We start from the raw sequence: 20015 nt of genomic DNA on the forward strand, positions 1-20015 counted from the left end.
CACTTGTATTCGTAAATGGTCACATTCTGTCGTCCTTCTTGCGTTAATTATCTGGCAACTGTTTGATTTGTTCTTCTGGAGACCTCTTACGGGCAACCGCAACAAGCATCGCCTTATGGCGCTAAAATCCATGCTAAAGACGTGCACACACACAAAATACAAACAGCTCCAAAATGGACAACTATGTCCATCTATCGGAAAACATATCAAACAAACAACAAACATTATGACCTCCGAGATAACGGGCGCGCCGCGCGCCCGCTATCTCGGAGGTCATATCTCGGCACACGGCAAGAAGTTCGAGAGCTGATGTGAGTGCGAAAAATGTAAAGTTGGTCTTCACATGCCTGTTTACTTCAAAGTTTTTCACACACGAAAATCGCACTGAAACAGTTGATGCAGTTAAGCGTCGCCTTGCGCGATTGTGCGCTTCTGCCATGCAACATTAAGTGCGTTAAGGAGACTCCTTCCACTACATGGCATTATGTAGTGTTTTTTTCCGAAGCAGTTGCAAGTAACATCATGGCTTTGTGGTAGGACACCTGCTTGCCACGCGAACGGCCCTAGTTCGATCCTCAATGGGACCGAAGATTTTTATTGTTTATTTATTTGCTTCTTTCTCGATTTTTCGGTCACGGATGATTTTTCGCTCACAACCAACGACGCCGTCACCGTCACCAACACCGGAATTTCTGCGACACGAGCTCTCTAACGCTATCGCGTTATAAGGCAACAAGGAAGGTAGCTTGTCTTTCTAGTCTACTTACTAACTGAACCAACTATCTTGTGACACAGTACTTCAGCAGGAGAAGGAGTTTGTCTTACTTGTTGTTTCTTATGCGATTAGGCTTGATAAGCCAGGATAGATGCTATAATGAAAGAGAGGTGGCGATGCCACCTTGAAGTTCATATGCCAGCTTGTGGTGGCATTGTTGATTTTCAGAGTCTACTGTGGTCTCGTCTATTGCTTGTTAGTAGAAATGGACTGCATTGTATTCTAAAGAATTTAGTGACTGAATTTTGGACAAGTTTGAGAGCTTGAACAACAACAGCTTAAATACTGCAAGAAAGTACGGTAGACTTTCGTTAAACTAAACCTGAAAAGACCAGGAAAATATGTTCTGCTTAACAGGAGTTCCACTTACTGTCTGAGAGATAAGCAGCTGTGCAGAATTCAAGTACGAAACCAATCGTATTACATGCAATTGTTACATTGCAGCAATTCCATTTAAGAGATTTCTGTTCATTTTGAATCTATTGTAGTTTGAAATCTATGATGTCACACTGGCTTACCAGCAATGAGGGTTGCCACAAATTTAAAAAACGAAATATAGTTTTGGCTTTATGTTTCTTTGCTGATAATCAACCTCTTACTGTGACATTAAAAGGGACAACATAAAGCAAAAAGATTTTTTCTGTATTAGTAAATTACCTTCCACAACATCACCACGAAAAAGGGCCATCCTTGCCATACCACAGCTGGTCTGGAGGCCCGCGCTCGCTCCTTTCTTTTTTATGGCCTGCGTACGGGGGGTCTGTTTCTGCCTATCACCACAACTACCCAGGAGCGCTCCGAGCCAACCCTCTCCTGGCTGTTGCGGAGGCTCGTGCGTGCAGGGAATGCTCGGCTTTAGACTTGCCGTGGCCCTATCTCAAGTTACTCTATACAGTATAGATGGTGCCAATACGATGGGAACATGGTAGCTAGTATATAGGACAACTCTGGTCATTTCCGCTTTTTGGAAGGAGAGGCACAAGCTGCTGATCCGCCCGCTTCTGTTGCTTGGGAGAGCATCGACGTGGTTCTTCAAACAAGTGAACCGTGCCATATAACGAAGCCTTTTTTTTTTAAGTTCTCTGGAACTCTGAGAAATGAATAAGAGGATGAATATTGCATTTGGCACACATATGCGATCGTGCGTTGCACTCAGAAGGCCTCGTCGCATGATCTGTCACCAACTGGCAGAAGAAATGACGCAAAACTTATTCTTTAGGAGAACAATGGTTTGGGAAACGTTTATTTGAAATGTACATGCTGGCCATCGCTGTACTTTAAACTAATAAAATTTGCGCATTCTTTTGTTAAAGGTATCATAACTTGTGCTTTTAAAAAGGTGAAAGTCACTACATAATGGGGACACAGCCACTGTTTTCCACAAGTAGCCGCGAGTCGCTATAACAGTAGTAGGAATAATAATAATAATAATAATAATAATAATAATAATAATAATAATAATAATAATAATAATAATAATAATAATAGCTGTATGATACGAAAAAGCGTCACACTGCAAAGACAATAGCATGTATACACCTAATCCTATGTGCACAGTAAAATATAGAAAAAAAAAGGCGAGGATGCGACCGGTCGGCTATCCCATGCTTCATGAAGTAACTGGTTGCAATGCGAACTTGACACAAGATCAAAAGTAGACACACACACAGTGCTACTAGCAGCAGCTATATTTTTCAAGACCCGACCACCCTGTGTATACTACCACAAATGCAACAGTGAACACATATCACGTGGTGGCACAAAGGAACATGCGCCAACAATTCACACCTTTAAAACAGCATCACAAGTGATAATCGCGCCATACAGATTGTCAGCATTTGCGCAACAAATCTAACTTTTTAGCTGACAATGGTATGGACAGCTTTCTCACGCAGAATCAAGGTACACTGAGTGTACTGACGTGCTCAGCTTCTGCGATGAGGCCGGTAATCTTAGCCTTCATCATCATCATCATCATCATCAGCCTGTCTACGCCCACTGCAGGGCAAAGGCCTCTCCCATGTTCCGCCAATCAACCCGGTCCTGTGCTTTCTGCTGCCACGTTATACCTGCAAACTTCTTAATCTCATCTACCCACCTAATTTTCTGCCTCCCCCTCACGCATTTGCCATCTCTTGGAATCCAGTCAGTTACCCTTAATGACCACCGGTTATCCTGCCGACGTGCTACGTGCCCGGCCCATATCCATTTCTTCTTCTTGATTTCAACTATGATATCCTTAACCCCCGTTTGTTCCCTGACCCACTCTGCTCTCTTCCTGTCTCTTAAGGTTACACCTATCATTTTCCTTTCCATCGCTCGCTGCGCCGTCCTCAATTTAAGTTGAACCCTCTTTGTAAGTCCCCAGGTTTCTGCTCCGTAGGTAAGTACTGGTAAGATGCAGCTGTTATATACCTTCCTCTTGAGAGATAGTGGTAGACTACCATTCATGATTTGATAATGCTTGCCGAATGAGCCCCATCCCATCCTTATTCTTCTAGTTATTTCACTCTCATGGTTCGGCTCCGCGGTTACTACCTGTCCTAAGTAGACGTACTCCTTTACAACTTCCAGTGTCTCGCCACCTATCGCAAAGCGCTGTTCTCTGCCAAGATTGTTCCACATTACTTTAGTTTTATGCATATTAATTTTCAGACCTACTCTTCTACTTTCCGTATCCAGTTCAGTAATCATGAGCTGTAATTCGTCTGCCGCGTTACTCATCAATGCAATGTCATCAGCGAATCGCAGGTTACTGAAATACTCTCCATTAACTCTTATCCCTAATTCTTCCCAATCTAGCACCCTGAAAACCTCCTGTAAACACGCGGTGAATAGCATTGGAGAGATCGTGTCTCCCTGCCGTCTCCACCGAATCAATGTCTCCACCGAATCAAATGCCTTCTCGTAATCTATGAAGGCTATGTATAGGGGTTGGTTGTATTCCGCGCATTTCTCTATCACCTGATTGATAGTATGAATATGGTCTATTGTTGAGGAGCCTGTACGAAATCCTGCCTGGTCCCTTGGTTGATTGAACTCTAATGTGGTATTAATTTTGTTAGCAATTACTTTTGTAAATAGCTTGTAGACAACAGACAGTAAGCTGATGGGCCTGTAATTTTTCAGGTCCTTGACTTCCCCTTTCTTATGGATCAAGATGATGTTGGCATTCTTCCAAGATTCTGGTATCCTCCCCGTCGAGAGACACTTCGTTTACAGGGTGGCCAGTTTTTCCATCATTATCTCTCCACCGTCTTTCAACAGGTCTGATGTTACCTGATCCTCACCAGCGGCTTTGCCTCTTTGCATTCCCTTTAGGGCTTTCTTTACTTCTCCTGTCAATACTGGTGGGATGTCAGATTCCTCTGGGATATCTCAGCCTTATGGCGACTCAACTTGATGGTTCCGGGAAACACAGTTTGACAACGACACGACCGAGTGGCACATCGCAAGGATAAGATTACTCATCTCTTTGCAGAAACTGAGCACAAGGACACACTCTGTGATACCTGCATCAGCATGCCATCCATGTCATTGTCGACTAAAGAGTTAAGATTTGCTGCATAAACACTGACTATCTGTTTTGGTGCAATTGTGCTGCTGCTTAACACTTTCGTGACTGTGGAAAAATCGGTTGTTTTTGTGTAGTCCGGGAAATATTTTTTTCCTGCCACAGAAATTGATTGATGCTAAATTGTAGGGTATCAAATGATAGAGGAAGATTTGGTCTTTCCAACAGTATTCATTTCAAACAACAGATTTATTTCAAGTATTATAAAAAAATTACCACAAGAAAGAAAAATGTAACAAAAAGAAAATAATAAAAACATCCATGCTACTCTGCGCAAGGTAAACATTAAAAAAAATCTAAATATACATTTTGAACACAAAGCCGTTTTAGTACTGCAAATATAAGCTCTGTAAGTGCAAAAGTTACATACATACAAAAATGTAAGCACTAGTGCCTATCATGCCACCGCATGAAGCAGTTTCTTGACACAGTGAAACAAAGCGTGGCTGCACATGTTTTGCAGAAAACACTTTTTTTTTTGGTGCTCAACTTTCCTTTCTGCGTAGCATAGTTTGCAGTTCTGGTGTTTTTCAATTTTTTTGTGGTTGGTGCTGGGTATCCTGAAGTGCCTTCTTGTGTATACGTTTAACTGAAAAGTGTACCCCATCTTCGAATCTGCCAAATCCCATAATTCTTATTCCCATTTGATCACTTTGTCCCTAATGTACTGCCGAATACCAGACTGACCTTTAGATTTCACCATTTTCTCATCCACGCAAAGGTTCTGACGCGGATGAAAAAATAGCGTGGATGAATCGTTCGTGTGTTGCAATATAGAAGACACGCTGTGAAACTTCCCGTGAGATGCGACGGTCGTCTTCTCCAGATCAGAGACACTGAAGAATACAAGCAACACCTTGAACCTTTTCTGTGGCACCACTGACAGTGGAAGAAGGTCTGGAAATATGTGTCGTCAAAGCCAATTGCAATGCACGTGTGGGACTTGCACGATTTCCGTGTACACCAGAAGTCAGACGAGCATGCGCATCTCCTCCTCAGTGACCTCCCTCCAGGATCCGTCCCTCTCACTGTGCGTTGGCTTTGCGAAAATATGCATCCACGCATACTTATTTGTGTGGTTGCATATCTCTCTGACGACTTCTGCAGTGAAAAACAACTCGAAGAAGGCACTGCGCGGCATTCCGGAGCGCTAGGTCAAGGTCCACTATGTGTCGTTTTCGCAGAGAGAACTCTGCTCTTTCTGCAGCGGGCGCCAAATGCTCCCGCCCTAACGAAGTTGACACCTTGCAGGTGAGAGCTGTGACCTTTAGTTCACACCGGATACACTTACATCAACGCGCGGCAGTCATAAAACGGCCTGAGGAGAGAGCGAAACTTACTGGCACATACCTGCTTATTTTCCGGGGCAGTTTGACGCACTATCGCTGTCCGTACTGAAGTCTGATGAATCGAAGTAGTCTTCCGTGTCTGTGCAGTTACCATCATCCAGATATTGATGCTTAGATTCATCAGAATTCATCGAAATTCGCCGATTTCATTGAGCACCCGCAAGCGACGTCGATGCCACGAGCGAAACCACGAGCACTCACCTCCCCGACAGCAAAGGAGCTTTAAAAATCACCCCCCGGCGGAAAAAAGAAACTCAAAAGCAAAACTGAAGAAATGCTACCTTTTCTACTCTTTAAATGGCATTAGTTGTCCAGAACCGCTCAGAGAGCGCCAAAATTTGAACTTGAAGTCATCGATAACATGCTATCGATGAGAGTAGGCTCGGTCACGAAAGTGTTAAAAGTGTGAATTCCTCGCGCATGTTCCTTTGTGCCACCACGCAAAAAGTAAAGTGCAAAAAGATCAAACAAAAAAATATGGTTGGGAAACTCACCGTGACACTCATCTTCAAGTGCGGTGCATACGGCAGCAAGCTACTTTCACGAATGACATGACCAGTTTTCTTCAAGCTCTGCACGCAGTGAGAACGCAAGACTATTGCCACACGTACCTTTACTGCCTTCACTGCTTCCTACAACTGGAGGGTGTAATTAGCATGAGAAATTGGCCGGTCACAGCTGGTTTACATTACAAAGCGCATGCGGCGCAATGTACTTTGGAGTGTTGGCTCGCGATGCCCTCATGCGGAGCGCACCATCATGTTTGTATAGAAACAGCTCCATTGTACTCGCGGCTGATGCTCAGGCCATAAAAGAAGGACCGATCATGCACCTCCAGACTGGCCTTGGCCATACGAAGATTCTCAGTAAGCCAGAAAGCAGGCAAAAATAAAATACAAGTGGGGGTACCACTTTGAAGTTCCCATGCTTACTTGTTATGTCATAGATTTGATGGTGTGTGCTAGGGACTGCATAATCCTTTACTGGTAAAAATGAATTGCATCATGTTCTAAATGATCGATAGACTACACATGGCAACTTTCGGGAAATTTATTGAGTTAATGTGGCAAAAACACAAAATAGCATTACTTGAAAATCTGCAACACCACACGCTGAGCAGGTGGCTATTGCTCTAGCACTCATTGATTCAGGCAGAGTTTTAGTCTTTAGTGACTCGCGATCTGCGATTAAAGTCTTCGTGAGGGCAGTTGTTGCAGAACTGGCTTACAGACTGCTGCAGGGTAGGGACATCACTTCGCATGCAGTTACTTGGTTTTCGGCGCACATGGGGTCTGTGGAGGGAGCCCCGCGTAACCTCAACGAGGTGGCACACAGGGAGGCACGAGGATTAGTGTGTCGTGCACTCCCTGAGGAGGCCGGGTCTTCCGCTCCTGAGTTTAGGGACCAGCTGTTAACTTACAACGAGATCACCAAGCACTACAGTAGAACCCCGCTGTTACGTTCCTCACTGCTGCGTTTTCCCGGCTGTTACGTCGTTTTCCGCCGGTTCTGGCATAGCTCCCATAGGATACAATGTATTGGGAACCCCGCTGTTACGTCGTAACTGTCGGACCGTTCCCGTATGATACGTCGCGAAGTGCGCTCGGAGCCGACCGAGTGACTACCAAAGAGAGCCGCCATGGTGCATTTTCACGCAGCTTGGCCTCGTTTGACCGTAATATTAGCCGCATGAGAGGCGCAAGCAACAGAATCTTTCAATTGATGCAAACAAAAGCATGGCCTTCGAGATTCAAATTGCAAAGATGGCGTCTATGACGTAACTGCCCGCGAAAGCAAGGCCTTCGAGATTGGCATTTACTATTGACAAAAGCATAGCCTTTGAGATTTGTATTGCACAAACATGGCGTGTATGACGTAATTGCTTGCGAAAGCAAGGCCTTCGAGATTGGCATTCACTTCTGCCATCGCGTCGGCGTAGACTCATCATCATCGTTATTTGTCGGGGAGCGGGAGGAGTTCGAGCTGGTTGGAGCTCGCACGGTCGTGCGTGCGGTTCGCGGTCGGACTCGCCGCGCCGGTCGTGATTGCGTGTGCTTAGTTCTTTCATGCCTACAGCTGTTGGTGTTAAAAAAATCACATACGTTGATTACATTTCTGTGGATGAGGCCGTCCTAAGCTCCGCGTTTCTATCCATCGACTAGATCGCGACTGAGCGCGCCAATTTTCGTGCTGCTCGTAAGAATTGAAATAAAATTCTGTACCACTAAATATTTTGCCGTTTTTCCTGTTTTTCGGCTCTTACGTTTCCCGTCTCTTACGTTTATTTCCTACGGTCCCTTCAAAAACGTATCAGCGGGGTTCTACTGTATTACCTAGGGATCAGGGCATTCCCCTTGCCACATTCTAGATTAAACAGGCCACAGGCGGTTAGGTTAAGGCTTCTGCAGGCACGGACATACCCTAACCCGGTCGTCATGAATAAAATTAATCCGGACTGCGGGGTTTCAGTCTATTGTAGTAGGTGTGGGGGTTTGCTCGATTTAGACCACACGCTCTGGCGCTGCTCGGCATTGGCTGGTGATGGTTCTCAAGGTGAACAGTGGTGGCAGCGAGTGCTGCACAGTGACGTGCTGGCGAACCAACTCAGGGCTGTCCAGAGGGTCCGTGTGGCGGCAGAGGGCCTTGGCCTCTCTGTCTCGACGTAGGAGCGGCCTGCATCAGTCCCGGACTGAATCCTCAAGACACCAATAAAGTTATTCATACCATACTGATTTTCTAGTGTTGCCGTTTCGACGTAAAATTCAAAAACAAAGCTTTGACCACTATTTTCTCTCCTGATAACAAACCTATATATGTGAGATTAATGACCACATAGTTGTGAAGAAATAACTTATCACTCTGAACTTAGTGTCCCTATGATGAAGATTGAGCTTTGAAAAATATTCTATCAGTTGAAAACCAAATAAGAGTTTCTCTTTTCACTGCAGAGTTTACTCTATCACACAAATCTGTATACAGAGACTGCTCAGAGCAAGTGTGAAGCTTAGTAAGTGCTGATAAGCTGTTAACTTACAATGAGATCACCAAGCACTATTACCTAGGGATCAGGGCATTCCCCTTGCCACATTCTAGATTAAACAGGCCACAGGTGGTTACGTTAAGGCTTCTGCAGGCACGGACATACCCTAACCCCGTCGTCATGAATAAAATTAATCCGGACTGCGGGGTTTCAGTCTATTGTAGTAAGCCAATTTTTGCATGGCGCACCTACTGATATCGACACTATCGTGATGTCAGGCTACGGTATCAATTCTGGTGACTTCGTGCACCAGTGTGGCTAGTTGTGATGACGTCAGGTACCAAAACATACAAAATAGCCACTTGCGCGCCACCAACAGAAGCATGGAGTGGAGCAGCCGTGAAAACGCCACGATATGTTGCGTGAGCACGTGATGAGAAGCTCATACCATGTTGCGACATCAGTATACAGTAGGAACCGAAACTAACTTTTAAAAGCGTGTTGTCATTAATTTTTGAGGGCACACTCATGTTCAACAGTGTATTTTCTTGGCTGGTGTGTGTTTCGCCTTTCATTTGACATGAAATAACAAATGAAAATTTTTGTGTCAGTGCCCCTTTAAGTAATCTGCTTTGCATATTTCAATCCGTGAGTTCAGCTATGCCTTCTTGCTCTTTTCACTGTCTAGGCTACTGCTTCAAAAGAAATACCTGGAGCAGAAACAGATAGAAGAGCTTGCAATGATTACTGCCCGGGACGCCAAGGAAATGACTTACAAAATGTTCGAGGAGAAGTTTGTATTGGCACAGGTATGCAAGTGGTTTCTCCTAAATGAGCGTGTTTCACATAACCATGTACATGTTTCAGACCAACGTAACCAGGACATAAAGCTGAGCCGAGAAACCCTTTATGTTTGCATACGGGCATGTGCACCCGAACTTCAGTCATAATTTTTTAACAAGAACGAGAACCAAGGGGCTAGATTTATTTTTTGTCACAACTGTGTGAAATTGATAGACTATGAAACTGAGAATATGAAACTGAGAATTTTAGTCGAAATTTAGAAATAATAAAGAAAAGGATATAAAAGTGCATAAAAAGACAGCTTAATGCCATTGGGAGCTGAACCCACCTATTCTACATTACCTGTGTGATGCTGTACCATTCGAGCTACGGCGATGGCTTCCTTCCCAGCCGCTTTCTTAAAGGGACACTAAAGGCAAATATTAAGTCGACGTTGATAGTTGAAATAGTGTTCCAGAAACCTTTAGTGCTTGTTTTGTGCCAAGGAAGTGCTTGTTTTGAAAGAAAATCACGTTTTAGTGGTCCGCACGGCGTTAGCGCACTGCAGATCACCCACCTGAACGGGCCTTCTGACGTAGCAGTTGGTGTACCCAACGTTGCCTGCCTTTACAGCCCTGCCGCCGACGCTACAGTTTCTTGCGCAACAGTGGCTACCAACCTTGCCAAGACGCAGCTGCGGGCCACTCAGAAACTGTATAGTTCACTATAACGGAGCTTAGCTTTGCCAGCAGCAGAAGTAGAGTTTCAACAGTGCGAAAATAATGAGAGCCAAGCACACACAGCAGTACGCAATACCGAAACTACCACTGAGACGCGTTCGCATGAGCGAAGCCCAGCTCGGTGAAAATGGAACTTTTGAACCACTCATGCCGTTCACCATGGTAACGCCAAGGGGTTCTTCTTTCCAAGAATCAAAAAGAAATGAACAAGCAGCATTTTATTACGTATTGTGATGCATGGAAGGTTCTTTTTTTGTTGCAGCTAGCTTGATTACTAGTGTTTATAATTGTTTTCGGGACTCTTGACGTCACCGGGATCATTTCCAAAATGTCGCACTCGTGGCGCTTGTTGTGTCCTATAGACCTTTTCACAGGATCAGCCTCGAACCAGTCAGCTGCAGGGGTAGAGGGTAGGCTCTCAGTGTTGCCATCATGCTTTGGGCTGCGCCACTGCCGTGTTTGTGTTGCTTCGGGTACGCGTTTGTGTGACTCTGTTGTGCGCCCTTCTTCGATACGAAGTGACTATCATGGCAGAAAATTTACTGCATTCGCATAGCAAGTCATCTGGCCATCACTGTTTCGTGTGCGAGTGAACAAACAAGCAGCAGAAGAGCAATATTTTAGGTGCAATCGTGTGTCCGCAGCACAGTACGCCACGCGATGAGTGCAAGTGTGGCGTGTTCACGCTGCATCGTTTTCCTTCGTCGCTTGAATTGTGCGGTGTGAGCAGTGGGTGGCTTCAGTAAATCGGAAGAACTTCCGCGTGTCGCCATCGTCACGCCTCTCTTCCCGGTATTTCGTTGGCGGCAAGAAAACCGACGAGAACAACGTTCCCGTGCAGCATCCTGGATAGGAAGGTACGCAAGCCACTGATGACTCACCTAAGTAACTCATAAGAATGTTACGGATTCGTACTTCATATCGTCCATAATACAGCGGCCGACACGGCTGCAAACTCCGCCTTGTCCGGTTACGCATGTCCAGCCTGCGCCCGCCGTACTTCACCGGAGGGCCCCGCGGCAACCCACGCGCGATGGGGCCTACTGTTCACGACTTGCGACGGTGTCACATTCCCCTTCACCAGCACGACTTTTTCCTTCACATTGTGCTCCAATGACTCACCCACCCAGCCAGACTGCACGTAGTTGTGCGACTCCAGTACCTCGTAGTTGCACACCTGGCAAAGACCCACACATTCGCTTCAACGATATATTAACAATGTTCACTCGCCGTGTTTCTGGCCACTCACGTGTCCTCGACCTAGTCTTCGACGTCGTTGGGGTGAATGTAGGTCAAGGTATCTGTGAAGAAGAATTGTGCGGTGTTTACAGTTTACAGCTGACAAACTTATGCGCCGCGAACGAGTATGCGCGGAGGTTGAAACTGATGAATGATCCATAGACGTTTAGTACGCCAATAAAGGAAATCGGTAGACAGCTGCAAGAACATTCTAGTTACCGATTAGTAACATTTCACGCCGTGATCGACCTTCTACTACGCTTGCTGCTACTGAACCGACGATGAAGCACTGCCATTCGCAGACGCGGAGCTCATTCTTGCGTTGCAAGCGCGAATGCGCGCCGCTGAACGGTTCAGGCAGCGACGAATCGGTCAGTGGCAGCGACGATATGAAACAAAACAGTCTAAAGAAACGAAAAATCAGCAAACACAGGCTTTAGCAGAGATCTCACACCAATGGATAGCGTGCCGGCTCGAGTACGCGCAGCCCAAGATGGCGATTTTGCCAATCTTGCACGTTAGGCGGCGCGCATTTCAATATGGCGCCCCCCTGGCGTGAGAATTTGAAAAGGTGTATATTTGCCTTAATTTCTCTATTAGTAGGACACTGCTGTTGATAATACTGACATTTTAGACATTCTCGTACATTGACCTTTCACTCTGACAAATTGTTATTTGCCTTTAGTGTCCCTTTAAGTATCTTTATTCTTCACAAAACATAAGCATGCATTGAATTTATTTGGTAACATACATATTGTAAGAGGAACTGGATGTTCTTTGTGAGAGTGTTGTGATTAGTAACACGTACCCTGTGCATTGGCTGCCCTCTATGCTTTCTGTGCAGGAACTTCCAAGAACTCCAGACTATGCTCCTTCCAGGATGATCTACTTATTTCATGTTGATATACCACAGGTATGGCTTGCTAAATGTGATTTAAGGATGCTAAAGTTGCAGATGGAGTTGTCGTGCTATAAATTTACAATCTTCCAAAGATCTTTGGGTAGGCTTCCTGTGGAGAGCTTAGGCATGCGCTGCTTTTGTGAGATTACAGTGCAAAGCAAAAATGTTGACCATATGCCACTACATGATTGATTACAATTTCACGGCAGCTAAACATGATGAAATGCAGCTGTTGTGGTAGACAAATTAGGAAAAAAACGAACGGTGTCCCTTGTCGCTATTTTTAAAAATTTGATGGTGCTGTCCCTCACCATCAACTTTGCTTACAAATCCTTTAGCAACGCTGTACTTGGTGCTGTCCAAAGGAGTTAGGCCAGATACACTTTAACACACTTCAAAGCATGGCGATGGTAAGCCAATGTGGTATCTCTATTACCTTCTTGGGATCACGGCAATGTTTTCAAATAGAAAAGAAAAAATCAGAACAATGTACTTGCAGTAAGGTGCACACAGACACAACCACTGAGCTTCAACTGCTGGGGGGTAATTGTCAACATGCAAGCACGTGATGCACGGCCATCATGGCCACTGACGTTGACCAAGTTACATTGGCCTGCGTGACGTGTTGGTGCACTGTCACGTGGTCTGCTGTGTAGGCCCAGCGTCCTTGATGTGCACTTCAATGCCTGTCTAGTGATTAATGCCAGTCTGCCTGAGACTCGCCATAACTGAAATGTTGAAGTTGGAGGCAGTAAGGAACATTTGCTTTGGGAGACACATGCACGCTTTCCGCTTCCAGTGCCCCTTTAGTGCCATCATGATGGATAGCGCTCAAAGTGATTGAGTAAACTTTGTTCTTATGCCTTTAGTTGCATTACTGCACGCTTTAGTTGGCGAACCGATGTTTGCTGCAATTTGCACTGCCTATGATACCATGAGCCTTACTTCGTGCGATAGTAAAATACAGTAATACATATCTGTACTCTTCTTTTCAGGCAAAGCGAAAAGATTTTAGCGACTTTGGATTGTACATTTTTATTGCGATAGCAATTATATGGACAGTCTCGGCTGGAAAATGTCCGTCCCCGTCGCCGTCATTCACCGTATATGTATAAGTATGTATATATATATGGAAAGGCCATAAAGAAAAATAACTAAGAAATTCTTTCCGACGCGCGGAATCGAACGGGCGACCTCTCGCTTTGCAGCCCGCCGCGTTAGACGTTAGGCCACGATGGCACCGTCTCTCAGCCTGCTAACGGCAAGCTATTTATATACACCATGTAATTCAGCGTGCTTTCTTAGTGGCCACATAGATGGCGCGACGTGCGCGCGTGTTGCGCGCTTTAAAGATCGTCACCCCGCCCCTGCAAACGCTGTTGCTGTTCGCTCTACAGGGCGTCGTCGCTTTCGTGCGCTTATCTCAAGGAAAGAAGGGGCGGCCGGTGGGGTGCTTTGCTTCGCTGACTGCAGCGGCCGCGTTTGCGAAATGAGCGCGCTGTTCAAACAGAAAGAAGTAACAAATGTGACAATTAGTTCGCGCTCGTCTTGTGTGTACCTGTTCGTTTGTTTCGTGCGTCCTGCTTTATGTTTGAGCAGTGCGCTTCAAGTGTCGAGCTGTGACGCATTAGTTCGCGCTCGTCCTGTGTGCGTTCTTTTCGTGCGTCCTTTGGGCTCGAGCGATGCGCTGGCAATTTCGAGCTGCTTTCCGTTCTTCGCATTATTTCTCAGATTGTACAGTTTTGTCGCATTTTTTCACAAAACACATGAGCGTTCTACTGTATTGTTTTAGCAGCTGCACTATCCTTTGCTGCAGCATTTGCAGTGTTCTATCTGTGGTATTGGCTGAGAGGTAGAATTTGCGACTCACAGACTGTGCATCTAGAGCTCAAAACTGGGCAAGGCACTCTTACTTCATTAATTATCAAAATTCTAGCAATGCATTCTGGGATTCCTGCAGTACACATGAAAACAACTAAGGGTGTAAGCCTTAACTGCTTTGACTGTTAAAATTGTAGTATGACAACTGCATCTATTTCTCATTAAATGGACTTGTGTCTCTTTCAAGGTAATCCGGAAGATGTGATGCCGATAAATACATCTGACTGTGCCACTATACATTGGTGATGCACGTGGCGATACAGTGGCTGTACAGATACAGTGGCGAAGCTCGTGGCGATGCAACTAACAGGGCTTTCTGCAAAAGTTTGTTGACTACTCTGCTGAACCATAAATCTCCCATGCTCTCAGAACACAACACATTGCACGCTGTCTGAGTGTCATCTGGTGTCATTCAGGAGCTGGAATAAGAGAGAAAAGAAACATTTAGCGGGATTTCAGTTGCATTTTCTGGGACTACTGGGTACTGGTGTGATCATAAGAAATGACAGGAGACGGGGATGAAGCTGTAATGTTGATGGCATCACCTCTTCATTGAGATTGGTCTTTCTTTAATACAATGAGTCCAAGGGCTGTAGTAAGTTTTCCAAACAGTCTTAGCTTGGTGAGCCACTCCTTGTGTGTGGAGTCGTTTAGTATCCTAGGTACAGATAGGTGGTTGTGTTGACTGCCTGGGCATACCCCATAGTGTACTATTTGATGGAGCCAAATATGCTATGGGGCCTGCCTCTTTGTGTATTTGGCGGAGCTGCCTTTTCCAGCTGGGTAGTGGAGGATATTTTGCATGTGTAAACGGAGTGTGGGCTTGATGCCATGTGGCAGTGGCCTTATGTGTTGTGGAATCTGACAGTTGCCACGATAAACTGTCCTCTATGTTCAAATGTTGAAGAATTCGTGGCTTTGCATCCCACTGTTCTTGGTAATTGCAGGGATTATTACACTTCATGAATGTGCCAGCAGACTGTTGCAAGCCTTCTATATTATACAGCACACCTTGCTCGATATCATCATGATGAAGCTGCTTTTTGTTGTTTAGAATTGTCCACTCAGTCGCAGCATGAGGGCATGCACCAGTTATTCATAGCTAAGTAATGTTAGCTCTCTCCTAATAACATTAAAGTGATGTTTTAATGTACCTTGTATGCATTCTTATGATACTCTGTCACGTTGACTGCACACGTCTGTCGTTTCTGGCACAGCTGAGTCGTCAGGTGCTGGAATGGTGTTACAAGGCAATGTCCAACATGATGGTGCGGAGGATGCATGTTACAGAGGAGCAGAAACGACTTCTAGACAAGAAGCAGCGGGTGGACCTCATTTTGTTGACCATGCGTCCAGAGAACTCCAGTCCTGAGCAGATTGCAGAGGTAATGGAATGCTTTGACCTGTCAGCAACTGTAACATCAATAGCAGCGCAGTGCCAGGCTTGAAGTAAGCCATTTAGTAACACCATGGGAATAGAAATGGGTGATATTGCAGTGACTTAGCTCAGTAAAGCGGTGACTTAGCTCAGTAAAGTGTTTCCAAGACCACACCATGAAAGTGGCTCTTGAAGTTGCGCCATAGGTCAACTGCAATAAAATTTCACTTTGCCTAAATTATATCAATACTAAGTAGCTACACACTATTGAAGCAACCTTGGCAAAGCTTCAGGGCTTGTAACTGTCTAAATTTTTTGTTAGCTGTCTTTATAAAATGCTCAACTCTTCCGTTACCATGCCTGTTCAAATCAGTCACCGTTGATCGATGGTTTCACTTGCTAATTTTGGCACGTGATTGGTTTCTTGTGCACCTAGCTCCTCCTGGCAGTTAGCCCACTGCACTTTCAGAATCAGTTTGAATTTTCCTGCTTTGTCGACATAGTGATTTTTTACAGACCTTCTTGCGAACCAACGTGTGTGTGTTTGTTGGGAAAGTGGGCATGGCTGACGCACTTGTGAGAAATGCGTGCCGCTCTCGTTGTTATGCTTCAGTAACATCATGGCTTTGTAATCAAATGAACCCTTGCAAGTCAGATATCAAATTATGGTGCCAGCTTCGCAATCTGACAACGTTGAGCACTAATCATTGCCTGAAATTTATGCCAGCTATTCACTTTTGTTCGGAGTCAGATTTATTCAACCAAAACTTATTTCCGAAGGCCCGCCGCATGTATAATGTGTTTCCAGCAGTTTTGGTTTTACTTCTCTTGTTAAATCCTACAGAGGGCCACATACAATTTTGCTAGTCGCTGCCATGGCGTCGTCATCACGCGTGCCTGCGCCACGAGAAACGTGCACCATGAGAAACTATCTTGCAACTGCACCTGAGTAGAGTGACGAGGACACAAACTTTGAGTCTGAAGATGACAGCAGCTCAGCTTCAAGCTCTGACGGCTACAATGTTTTGCATCAGCCCGGGACACCCGCAGCTGTTCATAGCGGTTGGTTTCGTTTATGTCCTCAAGTGGTCTCCTCCACTGCATAGGTGCCGACCTTTGTACGCAATCTTGGAGCTACTCTGGTCAGGCCCGTAGCCAGGAATTTTTTTTGGGGGGTGGGGCACTTGCTGGAAACCTTGACTATTTGAGAAAAACTAGGGGTGTGCAAATACTCGAAATTTCGAATATTTTTCGAATAGTGTTTGCTATTCGATTCGATTCGCACTGAAATTTTACTATTCGAAAAATTCGAACTTCCCAAAGACAAATACAGGGTGTGTTCAGATAAGGACAGACCAAGGGGGGTCCCGAGTATTTTTTGTTTTGCACGAAATTTTTATATGAGCTGGGCAAATGTCTCTATAGAAAGGAATGAACCTTCGTTTTGCGGAAATTATCACGGATTTCTAGGAAAAAATTCCCGTTTCACAACAGGTGGAAAAAGGCAATTCTGCAACTTTCAGATTTCACAACTTTGGAGGCCTATCACAAAAAACTTAACGCATTGTGGATATTAGTGTTAATGTTTCGTAAATCTTCAGCAATTGTACTATCGGCCTACGGAAATTTAAATTTGTGTGACTGACGGTACATTTTTGAAAAATTGCCAAACTTTGTTTTTTGAGCGGCTGCCTCTGGCTGACCCCAAATTCAAGGGTCTTTTTTCGCAGTTTTCGCTAAAGCGCTGAAGCTGAAAATATCTCTCGCAAGTCTACGAAAGGTTTTTCGCTAATTAAGCAAAACGTTATGCAACTACACTGCATATTTATTTCGTTATAAAATCCCAAAAATGCCATAATTCCAAAACTAGCGAAAATTGCAACATTTTAGGGTCGTTTTAAAAAAAATAATCATCACCGATTTTTATGAAAATGATGGACTATACCCGGCCATGACTGCTAAATATTGTGCTGCAAAAATATATTGCATTATTTTGTTTGAAGTGAGAAAATTGAGCTTATTTTAATACCCATGTATAGTCTTAACATCAATGTGCGGCGTTCTAATGATAAAATAAATTTAATAGACATATTTAGTTCGTAGCTCGCTTTTTTGGTTTTAATAATGACGATGGACCCAGCTTGTGTCTTTTTGACTGTTTTGAGACACAGAAAAGCTGAGCTTGAATTTTTCAGAGCTCCTCTGTCTGTATCCATACTACGGCACATTGAGGCAGCAGGCACGCGAGAGCGCGTACAGCAAGACCAGAGCGTAATTGAATGCCACCCGCAAGAGAGGGAAACAAAAGTACGTATAACAGCCAAGCACTCCGAGAACCTGTGACGGAGAACACATGACCGTCGTGAAATGCGAGACGCACCGCGGTGCGCCTGCAACGGTCGGACCCAGACAGGAGAGAGCGTTCCCCTCACCCCTGAAAAGCAGTTTTTGGGTGTAGACCATATGTCAGTCTGGATAGTGAACTCTAACAAAGAAGTCGTGTTGTTTTCTACGTGTGTCAATGATACAGTTTTTTCATCGCATTGTCGTTACTCTCGTGTCATCCTCTATTATTAATAATAAGTTATTTCGTAAGCAGATAAGATAGAGATTGCGGAGTAAGTAAGAAGCCCACTGCAAGCAGCTCTCTTCACGTAAACCTTGGTGTCAAGACATCAGCTGCGATCCGGCTACTGAACTTTCATTATTGCACTAAGAACTTCCTTGGACGCTACCTTAACCCAAAGTGATTGTACCTTATACTCACTGTAACCTACTGTGTCACCGAGAGACCTCACTGTGGCACAGTTCTGATGTCGAAGTTTCCTGAACGAAATTGCTGCGCCGACAACTTAAAGAGACACAAGCGGAAGATCAGGTTTCAAAGGAATTTCCGCAGTGTCAAAGACTTGGGAATTGACAATCTAAAGAAAGTGTTGGAAGCTGACACAGCGCTCAGAGTGCATGAATCGCACTTTGTGTGCCAGAATTGCTTTAGGAACTTTAAGGAAGACATTGAGCATATGGAAGAGGAATCCAGTCAGTCCAATGAGGGTTTCCAGACTACAGAGGAAGTTATGGAAAGCATTAAGGCAGTCGTTGGTGCCCCATCAGCAGTGTCGCCACTAAAGCCTCCTCGGAGTGTAAAGAAAGGGAAGAGACTCTCGTACGCAAAGCGCAAGGCAAATGAAATTACTAGAGCTGCTGTAAGAAACATTCGATGCGGAATTCGCACAGCATACGGTATTAAAGACATTCCATCACAATTCACTTGCTGCGCCTGTGCCAGCTGGAAGAAAAACCTACACACAGCGTACATCAAGTGCACATCTTTTCGAGAGCGCTGCCGTCTGCTATCCTTGATACATCTGAGCCTAACAATAAAAGAGGTGCAACGCTTCATTCCAGAGGCAACGAAGCACGCGATTCTAAAGGCCAGGAAGATAGCTGCAGAACAAGGTGTGTGGAGCCTTTTGGAGCCGTACTGCAAAGAAAAATTGAGTGAAACAGACACCAACAAAATCCTTGAATACTACACAAAAGATGAGCTGGACTGTTCAAGACAGAGTCCAAACAAGAAAGATGTGGTGCGCGTGCGCATCGATGGAAAAGCCGAATTCATTTCGAACCGTTTCATGACGCGGTCGCTACGAGAGACATACTCAGTCTACAAACTTGCTAATCCGTTGTCAGCGGTTGGTCTGACCAAATTCATATCTTTGCGCCCAGAATGGGTCAAATGCTCACCGCATCGGGAGAGGTGTGTATGGGCATATTGTGCAAATTTCGAACTATGCCTTATTGGGATCAAAAATGCGTCGGGGTCTTTGATGTCGACTGATGATGTGCAGGCGCTCTGTGTGTGCACGCAGCCTAGCACCAAATGCTTCTTAGGCGAGTGCGAACAATGTCCTGTGAAGAATGGTCTCAGCCTGGGAACTCTTGGCATAGCACCGGACGAAGAAATCGTATTTGCTACTTAATTGGGAATCAGGTGAACTAATAGAGAAGACCATGATGCCTCCAGCATTCCTAAAGGAATTTCAAAATGTGACCATAAAATGGATCCCTCATAACTACCTCACGCGCACGCAAGCAAATACCATACACGAGGAAAAACAGTGTTGTGAAAAGGGTTCCATTGTTTTCCACTTTGATTTTGCCGAAAATTGGTCCATCGTACTCCCAGATGAAGTACAACCTTACCATTGGCAAAGTACGCAAGTTAGCATCTTTACTTGCGTTGTATCGACAAGAAAGTCGACATGGAACTACGCAATAATTAGCGATGTCGTTTGCCACGACTCTGCATATGCTTGCTAGGCCCTGAGAAAAATCAAGGATCACATTGAAGATTATGCTCCAATTTACACGAAACTAACACTTGTGAGTGATGGAGCAGCTGCCCATTTTAC

The 20015-nt window shown here is 44.9% G+C and overlaps 1 protein-coding gene across 2 annotated transcripts in view; it reads left to right on the forward strand.

Annotated features, from left to right (window-relative positions):
* Positions 1 to 20015, forward strand: part of LOC119382693 (DNA-directed RNA polymerase III subunit RPC3) — a 37950-nt gene that overhangs the window by 13900 nt on the left and 4035 nt on the right. For both annotated transcript variants that reach the window (XM_037650505.2, XM_037650506.2), the window contains exons 8-10: positions 9367 to 9487; positions 12285 to 12353; positions 15440 to 15607. In XM_037650505.2, the coding sequence (XP_037506433.1) occupies positions 9367 to 9487; positions 12285 to 12353; positions 15440 to 15607 (358 nt within the window). The remainder of the gene's footprint in view (positions 1 to 9366; positions 9488 to 12284; positions 12354 to 15439; positions 15608 to 20015) is intronic.

The sequence above is a fragment of the Rhipicephalus sanguineus genome, chromosome 2, assembly GCF_013339695.2.
Source record: "Rhipicephalus sanguineus isolate Rsan-2018 chromosome 2, BIME_Rsan_1.4, whole genome shotgun sequence".
Taxonomy (NCBI): Eukaryota; Metazoa; Arthropoda; class Arachnida; order Ixodida; family Ixodidae; genus Rhipicephalus; species Rhipicephalus sanguineus.